At 44.0% G+C, this 25,128-nt stretch overlaps 1 protein-coding gene and 1 long non-coding RNA gene across 3 annotated transcripts; one reads left to right on the top strand and one right to left on the bottom strand.

Annotated features, from left to right (window-relative positions):
• Window positions 1-334: 334 nt before the first annotated feature.
• Window positions 335-25,128, top strand: BBS4 (Bardet-Biedl syndrome 4). Of its 2 annotated transcripts, none has more exons than XM_072745967.1 (14): window positions 335-3,929; window positions 7,259-7,322; window positions 8,546-8,657; window positions 9,636-9,708; window positions 14,216-14,269; window positions 15,551-15,678; window positions 18,316-18,370; window positions 19,291-19,359; window positions 20,309-20,461; window positions 20,560-20,731; window positions 22,309-22,378; window positions 22,843-22,984; window positions 23,476-23,677; window positions 24,209-25,128. In XM_072745967.1, the coding sequence occupies exons 1-14, from the start codon at window positions 3,714-3,716 to the stop codon at window positions 24,322-24,324; spliced, it is 1,626 nt and encodes a 541-aa protein (XP_072602068.1). In that variant the 5' UTR covers window positions 335-3,713; the 3' UTR covers window positions 24,325-25,128. The 2 variants fall into 2 exon arrangements, with proteins under 2 accessions (XP_072602068.1, XP_072602067.1); XM_072745966.1 differs by having other exon boundaries at window positions 1,021-3,929; window positions 22,282-22,378.
• LOC140597457 (uncharacterized) lies at window positions 16,054-18,747 on the bottom strand. The gene is made up of 3 exons (XR_011999283.1): window positions 18,669-18,747; window positions 18,482-18,548; window positions 16,054-16,138 (listed from the first exon to the last, which is right to left on the bottom strand). It is a non-coding gene; the product is annotated as an uncharacterized lncRNA (long non-coding RNA).

Below are 25,128 nucleotides of genomic sequence, written 5' to 3'. Positions count from 1 at the left end.
CCAAGTATGTTTAATAATTATATATACTTATGGAATATATCTAAGTAAATCATATAAATAAAAAATATAAATACATATAGGAGGATACATACACACTCAGGCACCCCTAAAAAGGATAAAATGTAATTATTAAATTTTGATTTGAGGAAGTAAAATAGGGTATGTAGTAAAACCATAATTGATCTTTTTGACTTTTTCATTCTTCCTCATCCTATTTAAGCTCACAAGAAGTAAGCAAGTTGGGTAGCAAACAATTTAAGAATAATAATTTTTTAAAAGCCAGCTTCTATTTATCTTGAGGTGAGTACTGATGTGGTCCAGTCTCCTCCTCTTTCATCATCATTTATGAACGGAATTGAGGTTTCTGCTGATTGTGGGCCTGGGTGCCCTCAGATCCACATTCCACACTTTTCCCTTCTTTGCTGTGTATTATGAAGAGCCCAGCATTGCAGGCTTCTTTCCTTTCCATGCCCCTGTGTCAGCAGTTTCTGTGTCAGCAGTTGTCTGGGTTAGCAAGTGGGGGGAACTGGCAGGAGATTGGAGGCCAGGAAGAAGGAGAACCCATGGCTTTCCTCTCTCTCTGCTTGGGGAAGTTGGAGGAGTGAGGTGGTCTCTGGAAGCATCTTCTGTTGCTTCAAGCCATCTTGTTTTTAGTGTTTTCCTGATAACTTCGGTTGTGGATGCTGGTGACAACACATTTCCTCCCCTTTTCCTTCCAGGTGGTAGCTTTTTGCTCCCATACTAACCTCTGATTTGTCTCACTGTTCCCTTTTGGGCCTCTCATTTCATTCATCACCGTTCATGCCATTGAAATCCCTATGTTTTAAATTCTCAAGTGGTTTCCATCTTCCCTTCTTAGACCCCGACTAATACAGAGCTCAAACTGATAGTAATAATGTCTTACATTTATATTCGTCTATACATTTATATTCGTTTCAAGATTTGTTCTCTTTCTTTTAATTCCAGTATAGTTAGCATACAGTGTTATATTAGTTTCAGGTGTACAATATAGCTATTCAACAATTCCATATATTATTCAGGGCTCATCAAGATGAGTGTACTCTTATCCCTTTATCTACTTCCCCCATCCTTCCCCCTCCACCCATACTATCAGCTTCCTTTCTGTAGTAAAGAGTCTGTCTTTGGTTTATCTTCTTTTCCCCCTTTGTTTTGTTTCTTAAATTACACATATAAGTAAAATCATATGGTATTTATCTCTTTCTGACTGATTTCACATAGCATTATACCTTCTAGATCCATCTATGTTGTTGCAAGTGGCAAGATTTCATTCTTTTTTATGGCTGAGAAATATTCCATTACACATACACACACACACCCCACACCCCACATCTTTATCCATTCATCTCTTGATGGACGCTTAGACTGCTACCATATCTTGGCTATTGTAAATAATGCTGCCATAAACATAGGAGTGCATATCTCTTCAAATTTGTTTCTTCATATTCTTTGGGTAAATATCCAGTAGGGGGATTGCTGGATCGAAGGTTATTTCTATTTTTGACTTCTTGAGGAACCTCCATACTGTCTGCCACAGTGGCTGTACCAGTTTGCATTCCCACCAACAGTTCACAAGGGTTCCTTTTTCTCTACATCATCACCAACACATGTTGCTTCTTTTGTGTTATTGATTCTGACAGTGTGAGGTGATCTCTCATTGTGGTTTTGATTTGCATTTCCCTGATGATGAATGAGGTTAAGCATCTTTTCATGTGTCTGTTGGCCATCTGTATGTCTTCTTTGGAGAAATGTCTGTTCTTGTCTTCTGCCCATTTTTTAATTGGATTATTTTTTTGTGTTCTATAAGTTCTTTATATATTTTGGATATTAACCCCTTGTCAGATATGTCATTTGCAAGTATCTTCTCCCATTTAGTAGGTTGTCTTTTGTTCGTTTCCTTTGCTGTCCAGAAGTTTATTTTGATGTAGTCCCAAAAGTTTATTTTTACTTTTGTTTTCCTTGCCTCAGTAGATTTGTCATATCTTTCAATGTCCCAAATAATATGTTGAGGCAGAAAAGTATTATAAGTCCTATTATAACATGAGGAAATTAACATTTATTGGATGACCACTTTCAGATTTTTCGTAATTTTCCACTGAAAATTATTGAGGGAAAAATGGAGGCCCAGAGAAGCTAAATAATTTGCTATAGGTCCCGAGAAAGCTGGTACTGAATCAGGATGGGAATTCTACATAAAAACAAAACAAAACAAAACATGTGCTGTATCTCCTCATCCCAGAATAGATCCTTTACCAAAGAAGACTTTATTTATACTTTAAAAAGTCTTAGTCATTTTAGAAAAATTTTCAACTGAAAATTCAAAGCACAGTAATTTTCTGCTCAGCCTTCATATATCCAGGATGTCATTCCCTAGCATTAATCAAAATTTAATATAAAATGTGAGTTAGGGACATTACTAAGAGATTTTGGCACCTAGGGCAAATTATAAGGGAGAAGAATTCTTGCAGTTGTCATGTTTACTTGGTTATGTAATTGTTTCACATAGAAGTGTTTCTTCCTTCTGGCATAGAAAAGCATATCCATACTTTCATAATTTTATCTTATAAATTCCATTGATATTCCCTGTTCTTGGGAAGGAGTAAGCAGCATTAATTATTGTGTTCTGGCACCATTGACTCTGGGTCATAGTAAACTTTTTTCCTTCCTGTCATATTATGGATCTACAAATCTTAGGTTTCCTGTTGATGTATCTCTTAAGGTTATGGGACAGAATGATGACAAATATTTAGAAACTGTTTCCACCTGTTTTCCTGCTGTATTCTTTCTTTTATATTTTTAAAAGGGAATATTTCAAATATGTATTAAAGTGTATAAAAATATGAACATCCGTGTACTCACTGGCCAGATTTAATAAGTGTAAACATTTAGTCATGTATAGTTTAGAGATCTGTGTGTGTGTGTCTGTGTGTGTGTGTGTATAGAATTAAAACATTAAAGAGTTAAAGTCTCCTTTTTCTTTTTGAGAGAGAGAGAGAGAGAGAGAGAGAGAGGTGTGTATGGAGGAGCAGAGAGAAAGAATCTTAAGCAGGTTCCACGCCTAGAACAGAGCCTGATGTGGGGCTCGATCCCAGGACCCTGAGATGATGACCTGAGCCAAAATCAGGAGTCAGATGCTTAACCAACTGAGCCACCCAAGTGCTCCTGAAGACTCCTTTTAACTTTCCTCCCTCCCCCTTCCTCCCTACTTCTGTCGGTGTGAAGCCTTCTCTTTTTTTCCACAGAGGTTTTTCTTAATGTATTTTTACCCATATTTTTAAACTTTTAAATTCAAAAGGATAGTAACTCATTTTATGGTTTATCAGAAATTGTTTTCAGTGACTCAGTTAAAATTTTTTTTGGTCATTGTTGCCTTCTCATTCCTGGGCAGCAGTATAATGTTTTACTTGCTATTGCTAGGATTGTGTTTAACTATTTTACCTTTGATCTATCAAATGGGACATTAACTGTGTTATGTTTTGTTTGTAATATTCCTGAAATATCCTTTAGAGAGTCGTCTACTCACCTTCGATAACCAGGGAGAGAGAAAGGGAGAAGAGACAATGATTTTATTTTCTTCAGGCCAAGTTATGGTCTGAGAAACTGACAGGATAGGCTGAAAAAAACCGAAGAGAAGTATATATTCAATGTATAATAGTAGGACAAATATCTTTAGTTTAAAGATCTAGACATTTTTGATGTATGATATTCTTGTGATCAGCAGCATGAAGAATTTAATGTGCTACTGCAGTAGGATTGTAGTCACATGTGAGCACAATGCTAAAGGAGAAAACCTAATAATGACTCCGTTGTCTGTCAAAATATGCTCTCCAGCTCAAGAGTTTCCAATTTTGGAGAAACAGAACTGGTTGATACATCTCCACTATATCCGGAAGGATTATGAAGCATGCAAGGTGAGTGATTGTAAAGATAGACACCGTAAGAGGCGGGCTTTGTTAGGCAACTAACAGAATGTGTCACACAGAGTTGTGGCAGTTTAAATCCCACTAATAATGTACAAATTCCTACACTGTGTGTCTCCCCACCCTTTGTGTATCAGTTAGCTTTTGCTATGATAATGCTGCTTAACAACCTCAAAATTTCAGTGGTTTCCATTAACAAACATTTAGTTATTGCCCGTGGGCCTTCAGACTGGCTGTGGGTTGCGTGGATCTGACTGTAGGCTGGGGGTCAGGTTCAGGTGTCCTCCATGTGTCTTCTCATTTCAAGATGTGGATGAAGGAGGAGCCACTGTCTGGGACTTGTTGGTCTCTTGGTGGGGGCAAATGCTCAACACAGCATGGTATTTATTTACCTTTTTGATCTCTGGATAGGTTAAAAATGATATTTCATTGAGTATTATAATTCTCTTATTATGGTGAACATGATCATTATTTGTATATTTAAAAACTATGTGTATTTCCTTTTTCTCTAAACTGTATCTTTGGTAACATCTATGACATAGCAATACTAAACGTGCAAGATATATCCTTCATTTTGTCTTTTTGGCGTTCAGAACTTTGCACGCTTCTGAGGTTGTAGTTTTAAATCTGGCATTTGTACCTGTGGCACTGGACAGAACTAGCCATGTTTAGTACCAACATGAATCTCAGAAGGTTTCTTTCTCTCCTGTGATATTATCTTTTTCTGGTTTCCCTTTTCCTTTTTTTGACAACTTTTTCTGTTTCCTATTTTTTTTTTCATTTATTTATTCATGATAGTCACAGAGAGAGAGAGAGAGGCAGAGACACAGGCAGAGGGAGAAGCAGGCTCCATGCAGGGAGCCCGACGTGGGACTCGATCCTGGGTCTCCAGGACCAGGCCCTGGGCCAAAGGCAGGCGCTAAACCGCTGCGCCACCCAGGGATCCCTCTGTTTCCTATTTTTGGCTTCTCTTCCTCATTTATTTCTTAAGAGTTGGGGATGTTCCTAGGTCCTCTCCTTGATCCCTTTGTCTGCTCATTTCATACATTTCTTTCTGATCTTCAGACCAGTTTGAAACCTGATGCTTCACAGGCATTTCAAATTTAGCTTTTCTGTAGCTGAATTTATCTGCTTTCCTCCAACCCTGTTCCTTCTCCTGTACTCTTTCGCAGGAATAGATACCATCTTTCACCCATCTGTCTGTGTCAGAATCCCCTGATTCATTTTCCCTAGTATATTATAGATAATCAGTAAGTTCTGGAGGTCCTTGTCTACTGTCTCTTGAAATTGTCCACTTTATTCTCTCTCCGTGCTTTAGTTAATTCTCATCATTTTTGTTTAAATTACTGTAAGAATTCTTACACCAATCCTGCCTCCTTTCAATCTGTTTTCAACAGTGCTCCAAAAATGACTTTTCTATAAAGCAAATAGAATTGGGGTCCTTCCTGCTTACAGAGCAAATAGCATCGGGTTACTTCCTGCTTACAGAGCTTACAAACTTCTCAACTTCTTTATGGCTCTCAACTTATTTAGCTTGGACTTGGAAGATCTCCTTTAGCCACCTCAGTTTCTCCTCCAACCCCTGTCAACACAGGATTTTAAAACTGTTGACTCCAGAAAGCCTTCCTTGAATCTCTAAGTTGACTCAGGTGCTTGTTCTCTGAACTCCTGTCTCATACTGAGCTTAGCCTGTCACGGGAGGAAGGTAGAGCCTGTATTTTGCCATCAGAGAGCACCTGGCATCTACAGTGATGCCCAGAAATCTTTTCACGTTTTCTTTAGCTTGCCTAGATTCTAGATAAGGGTTGGGAAACTTTTTTTGTAAGGGGCCAGATGGTAAATATTTTGGGCTTTGTAGGCCACAGTCTCTGTTTCATACTCTTCATCTTATTTTTTTATAACCCTTTAAAAATGTGAAAACTACTCTTAGCTTGAGAGCTTTACAAAAACAGACTATGTAGCTCAGATTTGGCCTGTGCGCCATTGTTTGCTGACCCTTGTTCTATAAGCAGCCATGAGAGAGTTGAAATTTAAAAAAAATTCCAAACGCACATTATTAGTAATTATTTGTATTCTAGATTTCTTACATATGCTCCTTGACCATGTCTGCTTTTTTCTTTTTTAAAAATTTTAACTTCAATTCAGTTGACATATACTGTATTATTTGTTTTATTTATTAAAGAGAGAGCAAGCATAAGCAGGTGGGGAGGGGCAGAGGAAGATGGAAAAGCAGATTCCCCACTGAGCAGGAAGCCAGATGTGGATCTTAATCCTAGGACCCTGGGATCATGACTTGAGGTGACAGCAGACATCCAACCGACTGAGCCACACAGACACTGCATCTGTTTTGTTTCTTAAATTCCACAGATGAGTGAAATCATGATAATTGTCTTTCTCTGTCTAATTTCGCTTAACATAATACTGTCTAGTTCCATCCACGTCATTGCAAATGGCAAGACTTCATTCTTTTTGAGACTACTATTCCATTGTATACAAATACCACATCTTCTTTATTCTTTGATCTGTCGATGGACATCTGGGGTCTTTCTGTAGTTTGGCTATTGTGGATATTGCTGCTATAAATATTGAGGAGCATGTGCCCCTTTGAATGACTGTATCCTTTGGATAAATACCCAGTAGTGCAATTGCTGGGCCTTAGGGTAGCTATATTTTTAACTTCCATACTGTTTTCCGGAGTGGCTGCACCAGCTTGCATTCCTACCAACAGTGTAAGAGGGTTCCCCTTCCTCCACATCCTCACCAACATCTGTTGTTTACGGAGATGTTCATTTTAGCCATTCTGACTGACTGTAAGCTGGTATCTCGTTGTGGCTTTGATTTATATTTCCCTGATGCTGAATGATGTTGAGCAGTTTTTCATGTGTCTGTTGGCCATTTGTATGTCTTATTTGGAGAAATGTCTGTTCCTGTCTTCTGCAGATTTCTTAACTGGACTTTTTGTGTTTTGGGTGTTGAGTTTGATAAGTTCTTTATAGATTTGGGATACCAGCCCTTTATCTGATAAGACATTTGCAAATATCTTCTCCCATTCTGTAGGTTGCCTTTTTTGACTGTTTCATTTGTTGTGCAAAAGCTTTTTATCCTGATGAAGTCTCAATAGTTCACTTTTGCTTTTATTTCCCTTGCCTTTACACACTAGGCTAGCAAGAAGTTGCTGCAGCTGAGGTCAGAGAGGTTGCTGCCTGCGTTCTCCTGTAGGATTTTGATAGATTCCTGTCTCATAGCCCACGTCTACCTTTTCTTAAAAACATTTCAAGACACTGAACTATTACTCAGAAGTATATTTCTTCCTCTTTCAGGCTGTTATCAAAGAGCAACTTCAGGAGACTCAGGGCTTATGTGAATATGCTATCTATGTCCAAGGTAAGATATATATATTTCTTCTCTTCTTGCTAGAGAAATGCATACTTTGTCTAGGTTCTAAAAGAAGAGCAAACTACTTACGAAATATATATATATTTTTTTATGAAACACTTTAAATTCAAATGTTCTACAAAGGTCTTATTCAGTATTACATTGTTTGAAATCAACATAATTCTTGTGTGGGATTTGACCTCAGAAATGACTAATTTTATTAAGAGTTGCTGCTGTCCTTCCCCTATTTCTCTAGTGTCTGGCTAGTGTTTTCAGAGTGAATGTTAGGGTCCCTGCTTCAGGTAGCAGCTTCAAGCCCAGAAGGGGCTTCTGGAAAGGCTCCTTGTAGTCAGGCTAAGAGAGATGAGGAAAGGCTTGAGGATTTTTTATAAGGGTGGTAGGATGAAGGGAAGAAGCCTAGAGGTATAGAGGATAAAGCAGGGAATAGATGAAATTTATCAAAAACCAAATATAGGAACCACTGACTGAAATTTTACCCTTTGGCATCTTTAGTTTTTCTAGGAATTTCCCTTTTGATTCTTTGATGTAAATGAATGGTTTTGTTTACTATTTATTGGATTGATAGCCTTCAGATTAATATACAATTTTGTGACATAATTGGTAAGATACTGACACACCTAGGACATCATGGCAAAAAAAAAAAAAAGTGCTCCTTTTTTACCAATATTACAAGTTCCAGACTTTCAGTGTCTTGTAATACTTAAACATGTCAATTCTTCTGAAAACTTAAGCCTGGGAAAAATGGCCGATTTGCATTGGTTGCTATACTGAAAGCCAAGTCTGAAATATTAGTGCACTTGCGGCCAGAATCTCCTTGATTGCCTTTTCTCTGTTTGAGTGTTCTCAGGAAGCAGCTAGACGGATGTCTGAATTATCATGATAAATAGAGTGTTTGATGGGGAAGCCCAGGAATATCCTTATTATGAAGAACTTGTGGGATAATTTGCAAGGCAGCTGATTATCCACGTGGTGGATGCTGGGAATGGAGGAGTAGGTGGCTCTGAGATACCTTCTTAGAAAAAGTTTTAGATTGTCAACAATTTTGCTACTTGTTTCAGTCTACCTGAGGTCCTATCTGATTGTGTTAAAGATACAGTTATCCAAAGGATTCCTTTAGTATGATTTAAGTCCCTCTTCTTCAGTTTTTCTGATATGAGACTGTTCTCCCAAGAACGTGATGATTTATTTCTGTGTTTTCTGTCTCTTGGCAGCATTAATATTTCGCCTGGAAGGAAATATCCAAGAGTCCCTAGAACTCTTTCAGACGTGTGCTGTTCTCAGCCCTCAGTGTGCTGATAACCTCAAACAGGTGGCCAGATCTTTGTGAGTATTTGCTGCCTGCAAGCCCTGGGGCATTCACAGAGAACCACGTAGAATGCATTCTCAGGTGCAGTGGCTGCTTCTGGCAGCCTCACCAGCCTGCGGATACAGAGAGGGAGAGTTGCTCCATAGAGATACTGGGATCCACTTTGAAGAGTGGACTACTTTTGAAATTTGAGAAAATGAGTTATCAAGTATGAAGGAACTGAGTATTTCAAACATTGTATAGTGTAGAGGGATGAGGGAACACTGATACTGTTTATCATATAATTAGTGATATCTTGTTACCTCGATCCCCTCTCTTACTGGCAACCCGTAGAATTCTTTTCATCTGCTGTTCTAATACTTACTAAAATGCTTGACATAGTTAAGTTTTAGTAAGTGTGTGTCAAGTGGATGCCCTGACACTTCCTGGATGCAGTCAACCTCCAGTCTTTATAAACTGTTAGGTACGCTGATAGTTTTTCTACTCCAGAGCCATAAAGTATCCCACGGGGTCTCCAGCCCCACTTTCTTACCTACTGTCATCCATTCTTGTGCCGTCTTTGCATAGAGCCTGGATTGCCTGTGCCTCTCTTCAGAATCGGGATCTGATATCAAGGCAAGAGATTTAGTCTTGGAAGGGAAGGGCATGTAGATGGTGATGAATGCTTGCTTAACAGGCAAATATACTTTGGCTTGTTTCTTTTTTGTTCTAAATTTGTGGTATGTTGCAGAAAATAAATCACAGAAGACTTTCACTAAAATCAGTGTAGAATGAGACCAAGACTGTGGGCCAGCTATCAGTGCAGCCCCTACCAAAAGAGCTTCTTTTGTTGATAAATACCAACCTCATTGGCCAAAGCAGCACAGCCAGCTAATAGGGAAGAGGCTTCCAGAATTTTCTCCCAGATGGAATATGGGTCAAATGAGGGGACTAGTGGAGTTAGTCCTGTAAAAGCTTTGAGTTAATAGTTACAGAAAGTCTTATCTTTTCCACAGATTTCTTTTGGGAAAACATAAAGCTGCCATTGAAGTATATAATGAAGCAGCTAAACTTAACCAGAAAGATTGGGTAAGTGGAGAACTTTGTTCTTTGTTATTAGTGACCTGCTAATGGTTTCATTTGTCTTTTGTTATTGCTACTGAATTCCTATGTGACTCAAATGTCTTTATTTTATTCTCACACTTGATTGATGGTTTAGCTAAGCATAAGATCAAAAATCATGTTTCCTTATAACTTAGCAGACATTGCTGCCTGGTTTTCTGACACTCTTACCAGTCTGATTCTTGTTGATAACTCCACTTTCCTCTCTAGAAGCTTCTAGGGTTTTCTCTTTATCATTGGAGTTCTGAAATATCAATAATGGTTGCCCAGAAGTGTTTCTTTCCTCTGCATCCCCCCTCCCCCCGATCTATGGATCCTCAGATGGCTTTTCTCTGAGGATCCTGGCCCTATTTTGGGTCAGGGAAATTTTCTTTGAGTAGTTCTTTGCTTTTTTTCTTCTTCTCGTCTCTTTATACCAGTTAGGGTTTATAACTGCAATAAAAAATTTGACTAAACATTGGCTTTACCAATTAGGGGTTTATTTTTTCTCATGAAACAAATCCAGGTAAGTAGTTGCCAACATTGACTTGGTGGTCCAAGACGTCAAGGATGAGGCTTTTTCTTCATGGTCACAAGGTGTCTGCTGCAGCTCTAACATCACATCATCGTTCCAGGCAGAGACAAAAAGGAAACAACAAAGAGAAAAAGACAGACTGTATTAGGAAAGTATAGCTTTTCCTGAAATCCCCAATCAACTGCCACTTGTGTCATATCACCCCCCCACCCCCCCCCCGCCGCAGCTTTAAGGAAGGCTGGGAAGTATATTTTTTACACTGGACACATTGACATGCTAAACCAAGTTAGGGTCTGTTAGGAAGGGCAAAAAGGAGAGTGGATTAACTAGTGGCATCTGCCACAGTTTTCCATTGTCCTAAATGTGTTCTGTATTTGTTCTGTGTGTCTCTTACCTTGCGTCTCACATATTCCCCCTCCCTGTCTTTTTTCTGTATATTCAGGGACATAGCCTCTCCATGTCTCTGACTCTTGAAGTTTTGTTCTACCTTCCAGAATTACCTTTTCTTTCCTCTCTTTATTTTGGTTCTTCTTTCTCAGGCTTTTGGGGCTTTTTTTCTAATAGCTGATGACTCTTGGAAAGATCTGTGTGTGAGAGATTAGATTGGTTCATACGGAGAGCTGGCGTGGATTTCTCCTGCAGTTCTTACGGCACTATTATTTTTGAGAAGTTTCCGTTTGTTGGTCACTTCTGTAGGTCTGAAGACGGAGATGCCACCAAGTATTTTATACCTAAATGCCAAAATGGAGCCAAAGATAAGGGAAAATTCGTTCGTTCATTCATTCATTCATTCATTCATTCATTCATTCATTCATTCTGTGAACAAATGAATGCTACATGACAGGCACTGGAAATACAAAGATGGATTGATGGATTATGGGACAATCAACTAGAAGAATAGGAAATACAGGCGAGAAGAGAAGGAAGTTTTGGGAGAGGATGATAACCAGTCAGAGCTAAATCCTGTCTTTAAGATTGTGGACGTGATGTGTTTTTGCTTCTGGTAGGTTGTCTAAATTATGTGGTCAGTGCATGGCTGGAATAGAAATCTGAAACTCAAGTGTTCTGGGCTAGAGAGATTCATCCTGGAGTCAGCAATATAAAGGTGATGATTAAAGACATGAAATGGGATGAGATCACTCTTCAGTGAGCTGAGAGTGGAAGCCCAGAAAAAGCGTTGAAGGGCTGAGCTAAAGAGGAAAAGAGCCCGCAGAGCAAGATCCGGAGCAAGTGGAGCAGGGGAGCTCAGAGTTGTCTGGGCGTATAGAGAATATCTGCTCATCCATCCACTTGGTTGAAGGAGCTCATTCGGTATTACTGACTCCCTTGTGAGAGCCATTCCATTGGTGCCAGTCGAGGTGGTCGTGCCCCAGCTGCCACTCTGTGTCCTCCTTGCTTCTAAGTTCCTGTGGCCCACGGAAGACCTTGTAGCCCTACTTTCTTGGACTCATCATGGTACGCCATAGTGTGGCTGCAGCAGGGGGATAGTCATTCCTCCTGCTGGTATCTCATTTGACTTCTGAAACCGCTCTGTTAAGTAGGGAGACTTTATCCTGTTGACCCCAGAGGGGTGAGAAGCCGAGGCTCTCGCTAGCTCGAGTGACTTGCTGAAAGAAGCACAGTGAGGTGGGGGCAGAACCAGAGCTAGAATTCAGGCCTAGACTCTAAGATTCCTTACTGTGGGCCTGTGATTTTTCCACTCTCCAGCTGCCTTTCACAGGATGTCTGTTGGATTCCCTCATTCTGTGAAAGACACAATTTAACTCTTATTTGTTCTGTTTCCTTTTCAAATTTCCTTTGTCGTCAGTTTGTTTAAGGCCTGTTGCTGCTGCCTTCTCAAGTACTATCTATGACAAATGATTTTAAAGAATTAGGGATTAGTTAGTTTTAGGGCGCTTAAAGGACAAGCATGGGTACATTTCTCCTCTTTCCACCTCCATCTGTACGTTAATGGGAAAGTACACACATTTTGGAGGCAAGCTGAGTTCAAGTCCCAGTGCTTTGTAATGTGTGGACATTATTTGGATTGTGATTTAAGAAAAAAAAAAAAAAAACCTTTTATGGGGTGTGAGACATTTATGAGTTTTATGCTTCTTGAACATGACTCAGTATCTGAAATAAGCAGTTATTTTTTTTCAGGTCTGATAATGGTATTCTAAGTGGTTTAAAAAAAAGACCTTCTGCTTTAGAACATACTGAAACGTTTGTGGATGTTACGCTAGCTGTTTTTTTTTTTTTTAAAGATTTTATTTATTTATTCATGAGAGGCACAGAGACACAGGCAGAGGGAGAAGCAGGCTCCATGCAGGGAGCCCAACGTGGGACTTGATCCCTGGTTTCCAGGATCATGTCCTGGGCTGAAGGCGGCGCTAAACCGACGAGCCACCCGGGCTGCCCCTAGCTGGTATTTTGTAAAGTAGTGGGGTAGATGGGAGTATGGATTAGATGGTTGTTGGGACAGAGTGATGAGTCCATGGTGATTCTGTCTACATTTATGTATAGTTGAAATTCTTCTGAAGATTTTGACCTCACAAACCCTAGTGCTGATACTCTGTCTAAAGTTAGCAAAACTACTTAACCTGAGCTTCAGTTTTTTTTCTCTCTGGAGTCCGAATTGTTACACCTGTGTTTCAGATTTGCTGGGAATATTAAAGTAGTACATATTTGACAACCATCTGGCATAGAGCCTGATGTGAAGTAGGTAATCAGTGAACCTTATTTTGTTATTTTAGGAGACTTGGAACACATTGAACTATTTGTTTCTGAGTCCTGGGGTCTGTGTTTCTTCAGACAGGGACACTTCTGGATCTAAATGTCCTCCCACACCTCTCCACTCCTAACAAGAAGGTCCTCACTATTTCCCATAGAGCACTTTCTTCACTCCTGCTTCCTCTTTTCTCTTAAGCTACTGCAGATAAAGGGAGATTCAGTATAAGGAAAGAGAGATTCTTTAGAATTCAAGGTCAGGAAACGCAGACTTACAGTGAACTAGAACCGGAAAGCTTTAGTAACCAAGGTGGCTACTCTGCATTGCTGCTTCATTTTTTCTTTCTATAGGTCAGCAGTTGGCAAGCTGCTTCTGTAAAGGGCCTAGTGAATATTTTAAGTTTTGTGGTTTCATATAGTCTCTATTGTAACTACTTAACTCTAAAGTTCTAGTGTGAAAGTTCTATAGACAAGGTGTAACAAGTCATGGCTGTGTTCCAGTAAAATTTTATTTACAACAGAGATGCCTGAGTGGCCCAGGGGTTGACCATCTACCTTCAGCCCAGGACGTGATCCTGGAGTCCCGGGATAGAGTCCCACATTGGGCTCCCTGCATGGAGCCCACTTCTCCCTCTGCCTGTGTCTCTGCCTCTCTCTCTCTCTTTCTGTGTCTCTAATGAATAAATAAATAAAATCTTAAAAAAAGAATTTTTTTTTTATTTACAAGAAAAGCAGAGGATGGATTTGGGCCAAGGTTTGTAGACTTAAGCAGATTGGCTTTAATTCCATATATTCCGTTTCAGTGGCCTCCAGATAGTGTGGTTGGGCCTCAAGTCCACATTACCTAGTCAAGTCCTAGATTCCTAGGAGGAGGAATCTGATTTACACACCTACACACACACACATTGCCTTAGAGGTGAAGCAGGGGCTATGGGCAGTCTCTTCTGTGAGGAGGGCAGCTCTTAGAGAAGACAGGCCTGGGGCTGAGCTGGGTATGTACCCCCTCCAAAGACCCAGGATGATCACCTGTTTAGTTTACTCTGCTTTTTTCTCTTATAATCTGAATTTTTAATATTAAACAACCTGTTTTGTAGAATTAAATGTATTTAAGTATGAAATCTAGTAAAAAAACTACCTGTAGTGCCATTTAAAATATAAGTTTTGCTGGACAGTAACAGTCCCTAGATGCCTGTTGTTTCATTCTGATCGTAACGGTGTTTATATGTATGCTGTTTTACTTTCTTTTGTGTGTAGGAGATCTGTCACAACCTAGGAGTCTGCTACATTTATCTGAAACAGTTCGACAAGGTAATGTATGGGAATGGTGGTGGCAGTTGAGTATTGGGCTTGGGAGCCCACTGAGGGTCCACTCGTTGCAGAGGCAACCTTGCTCATGGTGTATTATTCCTGGGAAGTGCATGTAGAAATTATGGAAGCAAAAATTGAAAGCGCAATACATTTATTCTCATTTTTCATCCATTTGCTTTTTTTTCTTTTTTGATTTTAGCAAGAAAATGACAAATTTTAGAAATGTTAGGAGGGAATGGCAGTAAAATCACTTCTCTCCCCTCCTCTCTTCCATCCCCAGTGTAATTTTCCAGCATAGAAACAAATGTTCAATAAAACTTAGATATCAAAAAGTAAACCCTTAGGTCTTAAAAGTGTAATCATGGCTGTGAGAGCTATCTTATGGTCTGTTGGCAACTGCTTTTAGTTTTTTAAGGTATTGGAAATGAATTTAAGTTTTAAGTGGATCTGATTTCTGACAGTTAAAATTTGTAATGTTATTTTCCATGTAAGAACTTAGATTTATATAGCGGGTCTCCTTAAGTTTCCTGGGCAGATCTGCAGTGTGATATACTTGCTTAGGAGAGTTTTCTCCTCAGAGGATGTTTCAAGCAAGTACATTTGTATTCATAGGGTTATTCTGAACCAAGGGAGAGGTGGGATTGGTCTTTGGTCAGACCTGTACTGAGGAGAAGGAGAATTATATTTAGATTTTACTGTAAAGCTAACAGAGCAAATCTAATACTGGACAGTGATGTAAATAGTTGTTGAATCAATGAATGACTTAAAGCCCTTATGGTCATCTATTAGGATAAAGCTCTTCCAGAGCAAGGAGTTTGTCAGTGAATACATGTTGGTGAATAAATGAGAACAGTCCATGCATTCATTGATCAAAATATTGGCAAGGAAAATGAGGTCCACCCCGCGGAAGGTGGTGCAGCTGGTCAGCAGTGCAGCTGGGATGGAGTTTAGGGCAGTGCTGGATTCTGTACTATGGCGCTCCTTTGAATTATGAAGTAGGAGTCATGGGTATAAATATCAAGAAGCAGAGAATACTCAGGTTAATCATCTCGTATAAATACTCTCCCACGTGGCTCCAGGGGCAGACACCCCATGTTGCCATCTATCCTGTCAGCACGCAGTTTGGGTGTGTTTTAGTTTTTTGGGGTAGTGGGGGCTGTTGTCTGACATGTGGTGCTCCTGCATGAGTATAGCAGGAGCTCTGTTTTTATGCTGGCTACGCCAAGCCACTGTCCTTTCATGCTAGTGATTTGGTTCTCTTTACTCCACGGATCTTGTTAGGCACATGACCAGCTGCACAATGCCCTACATCTTAACAGGCATGATTTGACTTACATCATGCTGGGGAAGATCCACTTGCTGCAGGGAGACTTGGACAAAGCCATCGAAATCTATAAGAAAGCAGTGGAGTAAGTATGTCTGTTTTCTTTAAGGCAATGAGAAAATAAATGGGAGTAGACATACAAACCCCCAAATTTAAGACTGATTACTGATTACCATGACTGATTACCAGCTGTATGAGTTGGAGTAAAGCTCAAGCTAAGGTTAAAAGCTCCCAAGGGCTTGCTTACATAAGGAGGACTTGTGTTTCTCACCCTCAGTTTGGCTAGTCCGGCCTCGCTGGAGAGCTCTGCTCCACAAGACCAGTCAGGGATCCAGGTTCTTTTTCAGCTCACCATTCCTCACGTGTTGCCTTCACACGCATGGTGGGAGCTAACGTAACGTAGCATCCATGTTCCAGGCTGTGGTAAGGGGCGGTGGGTCAGGTACTGCTGAGTCAGCAGCTCGAAGGAAGGTTTTCCTGGTTCAGAAGTTGCACACCTCATTCCTGCTCACATTCCATGGTTTATGAGGTGAGGTGGCCACGAGCTGCAAGGGAAATGGGTACACACGTGCTCAGGAGAAAGGGGCGGATGGACTTTGGAGTCCGCTGGTAGTCTGCCATTGTGGTATTAAACTTTATAGCAGTGCTTGTTTCCAGAGACCTTGGGGTCAGAAATCTGATTCACTAAAAAACACGTGGCCTTCATTCGCATGAGACCAGTATCTTGTTGTTTGCAAAACATCAGTAGGGTAGGCCAAACCCTTTGATAATTGAACTGACCGGCTTTCCCAGGATGGCGTTCCATGTTTCTTCTCTAGGGACACATACTATCTTATCTTTTTAATGTAGGGTCTTGTTTAAGTGGGATAGCTATAGCAAGATGTCTCGTTGGTTGTGTCACTTAAGAGTGTACTGTTCGTGATAATTAGTCTCTGAACTAAACTTAGATTTCTTCCAGTCACCTTTGTCTCCTACCATGGTAGTCAGTTTTGTGGTTCTACCATTCACAACACTTCTTTCTGAATTTTCTTCAACGACATTTTGTGTCTAAAAAGACATAAAATTCCCTTGGCTTGGGGCACCTGGGTAGCTCAGTAGTTACCTTGTGATTTTGCTGAGGTTGTAATCTCAGGGTTGTGAGATCGAGCCCTGTGTCAGGCTCCCCATTTGAGGGGAGTCTGCTTCAGAGTTTCTCTCTCTTCCTCTCCCTCTGCCCCTCCCCCTTTTCTTTCTCTCCCTGCCCCAGAATAAATAAATCTTAAAAAACAAACAAACAAAAAACCCCTTGATTTGTTAAGTTACAAAAGACTTTTGTCTCCAAGAGGCTAAGTTTACAGGGACAAGTAGGAAGGAGCCCATGTAGATTATTGTAAGCTTCTGTGGGGCTGGGTGGGAGCCTGATCCCTGACTTCTGCCTTCTAAAGCAGGCTCTTTGAGATTAGCTCACAGAAATCTAGAGGGTGATATTCTTTCAGGGGCTCGTCAAGGATGTAAGTCAGTAAAATTCCCAAGGGAAAAAGGGGACAGCGAGCACCTGGAACCTCACTGAGAATGGAGACCACTGCTTAGGACCCAGCTCTGGAGATGGTAGCCATGTTTTGGTGAGAAGGTGAGGGGGATGCCACCAGAACCAGGGAATTACAGAATTGGTTTGTGGGTGGGAGGCGATCCAAGTGGATATAGGATTACGGCAGAAAGTGAAGGGCAAATACTCAGTGGAACGGAGTAAGCTCCGTTTGGCAGCTGGGCTTCCTCTGGCTGGGGCTCTGGCCTCTCTGGCGCTGCTCTCCCCATAGGTAACCAGTGCCCCTCATTCCTTAGAAGCAGGAGACGCTATTCTTTGCATTTTGGCATTTTCACTGTTGAAACTGCTGATGATCCTACAGACAGAACAGTTCAGCTCAGTGTTGCTTAGATTTTTGTGACAAAGGCAAGTATCCGTGAGGGGTTGGGAAAGCAAAGAATCTGTTAAGTCAGCGTTTATTCCCCAAAGCCAATGGTTAATTTTTTCCTCAAGCTGGTATGTGTCTTCCTTCTTTTTTAGTTTGGCTACTTAGTATGGCTTTTTGTTTAATGTGGAGAGCAGAGCCTTAGGACCCCTGGGATCCTAAACCACGCAGAAAACTGCGGGCTCGCATTGTCAGTACCAGGAGACCAGAAAAACCAACCAACCAACCAACCAAGCTGCGAGCGGGAACTGGCTACAACTGTGTTTTAGGCTGACTTGATTTATGGAGCATTGGACGTTAGTTGTATCAGTAATCAGGACAGTCACACAGAATATTCCATAGGTGGTTCTTAGGACTTTGGCCCTAAGGAACAGTCCTGATAAAGGAGTCTGGATTCTATTTTTTATTTTTTTAAAGATTGATTTATTTATTCATGAGAGACACAGGAAGAGGGAGAAGCAGGCTCCATGCGGGGAGCCCGATGCAGGACTCGGTCCCCGGATTCCAGGATCAGGCCCTGGGCTAAAGGCAGACGCTCAAGCACTGAACCACCCAGGCATCCCATTTCTTTCTTGCTGAGCAACTCATCCTGTAGCCAGGGCTGAGATGACCTGTTTTTGAAGGAAATTCCCAAATCCCCTGCAGGACTTTTCATGGGGAGTAGGAGGCACACGTGTCTGCCAGGTGCCGCCTGCAGGCACGTCAGGGCCAGGTCTTGGCGTCTCTCAGTCTCGCTTCCCTCTGAGCACTCCGCATTGACCTCTGTGTTGCAGGTTCTCACCAGAAAACACGGAACTTCTTACGACTTTGGGACTACTGTACTTACAGGTAAGGAGGGAACCTTGACTCATTCATGCCCCAATGTTAGAAATGCTTTTGGGTTTGTGTGGATTGTGGCTTCCCTGCGATTTGATTGGACTGTAACACAACACATCTTACTCAAGAACCTGTGAAGCGCAGGAACCTTCCTCTCCGCATCTGATATTCTCTGTCAGGACTGAATTCCCTGCATTCAAATCAGAAGCAAACCAGTCAGTTTGAGGCTACTGCAGCTCTGATTCTTACCCACTTAAGGAAAAAGCATATATGAGAAATAATGGGGGGGTGGGAGGCGGGGGGGAGGGACCTTATGTCGTGGTGGAAGAAGCCTTGAGCAGGTCAGCCCAGTGGGGCTTTGGGGCAGAGGCAGTTTCTGTTGCTCCTTCTTCCCAGCCAGGTCCCTGTCTGTCTGGAACAAGGAGTCTCCCTCCCCTCCACGTTTTCCTGCATGTGAATGGCATTCTCTTAGTGCCTGCAGTTCTGTTGTACCAGCCTGCGCCCCGCCGTATCCCTGCGCCCTCCGCACCCTGCCCCTACCAGCTCCTCCTCGGGGCCCCTCCTAGCTGACCCTGCAGCTCTGCCTCCAGGGCGGCCTTTCTGTCTGTTTTGTTTTTCTGGGCCTTCCTGGGCTTTGGCTTGGATGTTGGCCCCAGGGAAATGAGGCTAAGCAGCCCATTTTCTGCCAAGGAGGCATTAGTGTGGAACAGCAGAGCGTGCCAGCGGTGGTTTCTGGCAAACAGATACTTTGACCTTCAGGGGAAATCAACAAACATGGGGATTTTTAGTTTTCTTTTTTTACCTGGTATCTGTAGCTTTTTTTATCATGACAACTGGAAAGCCCAGGCATTTCAGTTCAGGGTGTGGTTGGCCAGACTCCTTAACTGCTCTCTCTCCACTGATCTAATTCTCTGGTTTGCTTTTTCTCCAAGCTCGGCATTTACCAGAAGGCATTTGAACACCTTGGAAATGCGCTGACTTACGACCCTACCAACTACAAGGTATCATGGGCTGTCAAACCCCAGGGCCTTCAAATAGGTGTTCTTGCTGTTGCCAGAGGCGATCTGGCCCTAGAAAGCATTTTGGATACCCGAGAAATCACCTTTCTCTTAGGAAAAGTATAAATAGACACGGCCCTTAGTGTTAGCATTCTGCTTATTTTCTACAAGCACATGTTTGCTGTCACAGGCCTGTCACTTATGCAGTGAAGTTGTCGCGCTGGGAAGGTCCGTGTGTTACTCAGGAAGTGAACAAAGCTTCCACAACTACTGTCTGAGGAGAATCTGGTGAACGACTTCTGGGTTCTTAATGAATCTGCAAGGATAACTCTTGTCCAGATAGGACTTGGGGCGGGGATCGTGTAGCAGATGAATGTCGAGGGAGATGCAGCCAAACAAGCTTTGACAAAGGGTGCAGACCTGGTCCTATCTCTTCTGTCGCGGAAGATGTAGGCTGACGCCGCCGGCTCCCCAACTTGGATGCCTTTCCTCAGAGAAATGAGAGGGCTGGACCACGGAGGCCTCAAGCTGTCCCCTGCCCCCCGCCAGGTGGTGCCAGAAGAAGCTGGACCTTAAAGTGGCCAAAGACAGCAGTTTATGAGTTGTGTGGAGCACTTGGGGTATCATGTAGGGGCCGTGGGGAACAGATGAGAGGCCGCTGTTGACTGAAAGGGCTTTGACTCTCTGAAATACTGACTTCCTTGACTAGAAGTAGGAAACAGATGAGCTAGGTAAAGTCACTGACCTTTTTTCTTTTTCTGCATTGTGCAGCGAAAATGTGTGGGGACATTCCTCCTGAGAACTCGAATGTGTTCTCTGTGGCCTTGAAGAAGCGTTTATTTCCTGTCTGTGTGATGGGCCTGCTGAGTGTCTACACCCAGAATGACTGCTTCACTGCTACAGTTTTCTGGGAATGGCTTAGTTACCAGCTTTGTGTGTCCTGTGTTTTCAGGCCATCTTGGCAGCAGGCAGCATGATGCAGACCCATGGGGACTTTGATGTCGCCCTCACCAAATACAGAGTCGTAGCTTGTGCCGTTCCAGAAAGTCCTCCACTGTGGAATAACATTGGAATGTGTTTCTTTGGCAAGAAGAAATACGTGGCAGTGAGTGGCTTCCCGAATTTCTCATTTGTGTTCATCCACGCGGTTCCTGGGACTGCCCGGCTTGTTCCAGCCGCTCGAGTGCCCCCTCTCTCCTGCAGGCTATCAGCTGCCTGAAACGAGCCAACTACTTGGCTCCCTTCGATTGGAAGATTCTGTATAATTTGGGCCTTGTCCACCTGACCATGCAGCAGTATGCGTCGGCCTTCCATTTTGTCAGTGCAGCCATCAACCTCCAGCCAAAGATGGGGGAGCTCTTCATGCTCTTGGCTGGTAAGAGACATCTGTGGGCAGAGCCCCTCTGTGGTCTTGTTGGTGGAAAATGGTCTAGAACCATACGAGGCTGGTGATAAATGTCCAGTAGAGGCCGTTGCCTTGCAGATCCCAAATGAATGTCCTAGAGCTTGGAAAAGAAGAATATCTAGTTGCTTCTAGTTTGGGGGCATTTCACTCAGAGACCAGCAGGTTAAATCAAGATCATTCCTAGTTCATCTTTTACCAGTTGTTTTCCCTTGGCTTAACAATTCATTTATGTAGAGAGAGAGAGAGAGAGGGCCCAACTAAGTTCCACATACGCTTGAGTGTGAAGAGCCTGGGCTTTAGGAGGGTGCTGCTTCCACTATGTACTGGATAGATCTCAGTGGGGAGGGAGGATTACGTGATTAAATAACCAATGAAGATTATTGGTTTTGTTGTCATTACATAACTGGTCTATTACTATTAATGTGTTACTATAACATTAAAGTACCAATTAATATTTTTTCTGGGGGATATTTCTCCACATACTAGACTTAATAAATGTAAGCCTGAAAGTAGTTTCCACATTCTCATTGACAGTGTGGTCTTCAGGTGGGTTTCTTTAGATCATTATTGTGGGGTTCTTGTTTATAAGAGGAAGGTTGCAGAAGCTTGATGAATGGTGCTTAACTGGGGGTTGCCTGAATGCAGAGCCAGCTCCATTCTGATGGGGATGCAGGGCTAACAGCCCTACTGGGAGGCAGGAGCAGCATTTCTGACTTAACAAAGTAGATTTGGCCTTCGCTACATGTTGAAGGCTTAGCTGGAATATACTGGCATGGCGAGGCTGAAGAGCCAGGAGGAAAGGCCAGCAGCCGGGGAGCTGCACGGTGGCCCTGCAGTGAGTGGGGCGGGGGGAGTGGGGGTGGAGCGTGGGTCAGGGAGGAATCAGGAAAGAGGACCTGGGGTCAGCCACATCACGGAGGGCACGAGTGGAAGGACTCTGGCCTTTATCCTAAGTCTTTTATCCTAGAGGCTGAGGTTTTCCAACTGTATTCCTGGATCTCCCCTTTTGTGTCTGATAGAAGTGAGCATGTGGCTGGTGGGGGGAGGTGGAGTGGACTCGGCTTCCGGAATGGCTGTTTTTTTTTTTTTTTTTCGGAATGGCTCTGTTTTGCTTTGTTTTATAGAAGAGGCTTCCAGAAAATACTGATTAAAAAAGAGACCACGTTCTGTTGCTAACAGCAGTTTAAAGATGATGGTTATGGGTAATGGAGAAGCAGGGAGGACTCTGACTCAGGTGGTGACATGGTCAGATGGGTTTGTAAGTCAGGACAAGGCCCAGCGGCTTTGTGGCAGGTGGGGACAAAATGACAAGCCTGAAACAACTTGCACCTGAACAAGAGCAGTGTCACAGGGCTCGGCCACAGCTGACCGCAGGGAGGGACCTGGGGAGGGACCGTCGGAGCACCGGGGCACCGGCCATGGCTCCAGGAGCCGAGAGGGCAGAGGAGGACTACAGTTTGGGGGCTGGGCGGCCGGTGGTCTTGAAACATTCTTTTTGCCTTCTACGCTGGGCTCTCCAGCCGCGGTGCCCTCTTTCTTTGTTGCAGTGGCTCTGACCAACCTGGAAGACCCAGAGAACGCCAGGAGAGCCTACGCAGAAGCGGCCCGCCTGGACAGGTAAGCCGCGAGCGGGCCACCAGGGGGCTCCGCAGCCCCGGTGTGACCCGGGCTCTTGCTGAGAGGCTTCCAGCGGGAGGTTAGGGGTCCAGAGGCCAGAGGAGGAGCCCGGGCTAGGGGAGCAGCAGGTGGGACTCTGAGCTTACCTTCCAACAAACTGAACTCCCCGGGGACTTCCTCCCCTGGCATCTGCCCGGCGGCGGGGGGGGGGGGGGGTGGGCTGCCCTGGTGGCCTGCTGGGGGCTGAGGCGACAGGCTTGCTCTCCTGCCCCCGGCTTTGCTGCCTGGCACGGACCTCCTGGACCCTCCTCCAGAGGTGTGTGCAGCAGGTGTTCTCAGCTCACCGTCCTCACCGAGGGAGGAGTCTGCTCCTGCTCGGCCCGGGTTTGTGTTTCGGGTTTGTGGAAGGCCCCGAGCGAGCCCCGCCCATGCAGCCTAAGCCCCACAGGCTCCGTCTGCCGCAGGTGTAACCCTTTGGTGAACCTGAACTATGCGGTGCTGCTGTACAACCAGGGCGAGAGGAAGGGCGCCCTGGCCCAGTTCCAGGAGATGGAGAAGAAAGTCCGTCTGCTCAAGGACAGCCCCTCTCTGGAATTTGACGCGGAGGTGTGTCTTTTTATTAGTGCCCAGGAGGCTGTGCGGGGATTGAATCAAGCCCAGATAATCCAAATCCAAAGTATTCTGAAGGTTCATGCCCATTCTGGTTTTGGTGTTCCTGGAGGCATGAAGTCTTCAGTAACAGCCTAAGGAAAACTCCCAGAAGAAAACAGTAAGAGGAAATTCAGGCCGAGTTAGCTTATTGATGTAGCACAGCGGAGTTGAGGCCTGGGTCTCTTTGCAGCTTCCTCCCTGTCTCGCGCCCTGTGAGGCGCCAGACTGGAGTCTTCGGGTTTGAGGTCCCATATGCGTCCCCTGCGGCCCCTAAGGGGAGTATTCTCTGCTGCTAGAGGAGGAGCTCCTTGCAATAGATGCTTCCTCTCTCAAATACCAGCAGACAGGATTTCAGACTCCCAGGTGAAGGCCTAGGAAGGAGGAGGTAAGCTGGTCTCTGCCAGCAAGATCTGTGACCCCCTTTTCTCTTCCCCTGTGGGCCCAAGATGGTAGAGATGGCCCAGAAGCTGGGAGCTGCCCTGCAGGTCGGGGAGGCGCTGGTCTGGACGAAACCAGTTAAAGACACCAAGTCAAAGCACCGGAGCGCTTCAGCCAGCAAAGCTGCCAGTTTGCAGCAGCCCCTGGGCTCTAACCAGGCTCTGGGACAGGCCATGTCGTCAGCAGCTGCGTACAGGAAACTCCCGTCAGGTAGGTGGCTACATGCAGCCCTGAGTCCTCATGGGTTTAGGCCACGTGTGCCAGCAGAGGGATTGTGGCTCTTGGCGATGCCTACACTTTTCAGACTCAGAACGCCTGTAAGCAGGGTTTCCCGGAAGGGGAAACTGCCATATGCCGGCCAGATTGGCACTTGCTTTCTTAGCCACGCTGTGCACTAGGGAGCGGCTACTGGCAGGCTTCTCGAGCGGTTGAAACAATGGGGCTTGACGATACATTCAAGTTCAGCAATACCAGTACCTTCCGTAAGAGAAGGCAGGCGACGTTGAAGCGAGACCTCGTAAGGCAGCCTCGGCAGATAATTCGATTTCTTTTCAGTGAGTCATTGAAGGCAAACAACTGTTGCTTTCTTAGCTCTGGTCTGACTTCACAGCTGCACAGACACAGCACCGTCCCACTGGTCCTAGAAGACACGGGGTTTCTTTTTGAGACTTGACAATAAAAAGAATGATTTCTTCTAGAATTGTAGGCCTGAGCACTCAAAGCTGTTTGCTTTGTTACTAGGTGCCGGAGGAACAGCCCAGCCCATCAAGCCGCCGTCTCTGCCCCTGGAGCCAGAGCCTGCCACAGGAGCACAGCCAACTGAAGCACCAGCCCAGATCAGAGAAACACAGGAGTAGGATGGCCCCAGGGCAAGGCTCCTCTGGTGGGAACGTGGCAGGTTAGCGAAGGGCGAGGGACACAGGCTCGCGGAGGCCAGGTGCCCCTGGCACCAGGGAACCCAGATGTGTTCCGGTGACCACGAGGAGGCTGAGGCCTGTGTGGCCTCCCGGGAGCCCCGTCGGCTGGCAGACAGGTCCTATACGAATTCCGCGCGGGCTTGTGGGTCTGTGTGTGGCTTCACAAGCCAGCCGGGCACATTTACGTTGTTGGCTTTTGAGATGACTTTTACTTCCTGGATGACTGATCCTTTCCTCCGTGGAAGGAACGTCAGACCTCTGCTCAGTAGCCCTGTTCTGATGAAGCTTCGGTTTAGCGGGGGTGATCCTCGGGCTGGGGGGGGTGTCAGCCCCGAAGGCAAATACAATCCTAGATTAATAATCCAGCTCTAATGGTCTAAATGTGAGGGGGAGAATGATGAAAAAAATCTCTAAACATTGAGGCCCAGCCCATTGGATATTCCAGCTGCACTCGTCCAAGGGAACCCAGAACAATCCCTATCTTGAGAGACAGCAGTGTGGGGCCAGATCATGTAAGACGAGAGTGAAGAGCTGGTCTGGTATCAGCACCAAGGATCAAAAGGGAAAAAGGAGCTTCTTAACTAATTTTTGTGAAAAGCAATCAATGATGCCACTGGCCGGATGCTGTCAATACGTTCTCTGTATGTCCTTTTTAGAATAAAGATTATGTATTATCGTCCCTTTGGGGAAAGTTGTTACTGAGGTATGAAAATAAGAGATCACAATAAAACCTTTTTAAAGGAA

This window comes from Vulpes vulpes, unplaced genomic scaffold, assembly GCF_048418805.1.
Source record: "Vulpes vulpes isolate BD-2025 unplaced genomic scaffold, VulVul3 u000000678, whole genome shotgun sequence".
Lineage (NCBI taxonomy): Eukaryota > Metazoa > Chordata > Mammalia > Carnivora > Canidae > Vulpes > Vulpes vulpes.
The sequence above is the reverse complement of the archived record's forward strand: the minus strand, read 5'-3'. Positions and strand labels throughout refer to the sequence as shown.

Excerpts from the sequence above, each read along its gene's own strand:
- BBS4 (XM_072745966.1), top strand. The coding sequence starts at position 3,714 with ATGTATGATATTCTTGTGATCAGCAGCATGAAGAATTTAATGTGCTAC. Across the intron at positions 8,658-9,635 it reads AAACAGGTGGCCAGATCTTT|ATTTCTTTTGGGAAAACATA; the intron begins GTGAGTATTTGC and ends TCTTTTCCACAG. Across the intron at positions 19,360-20,308 it reads ACGACCCTACCAACTACAAG|GCCATCTTGGCAGCAGGCAG; the intron begins GTATCATGGGCT and ends CTGTGTTTTCAG.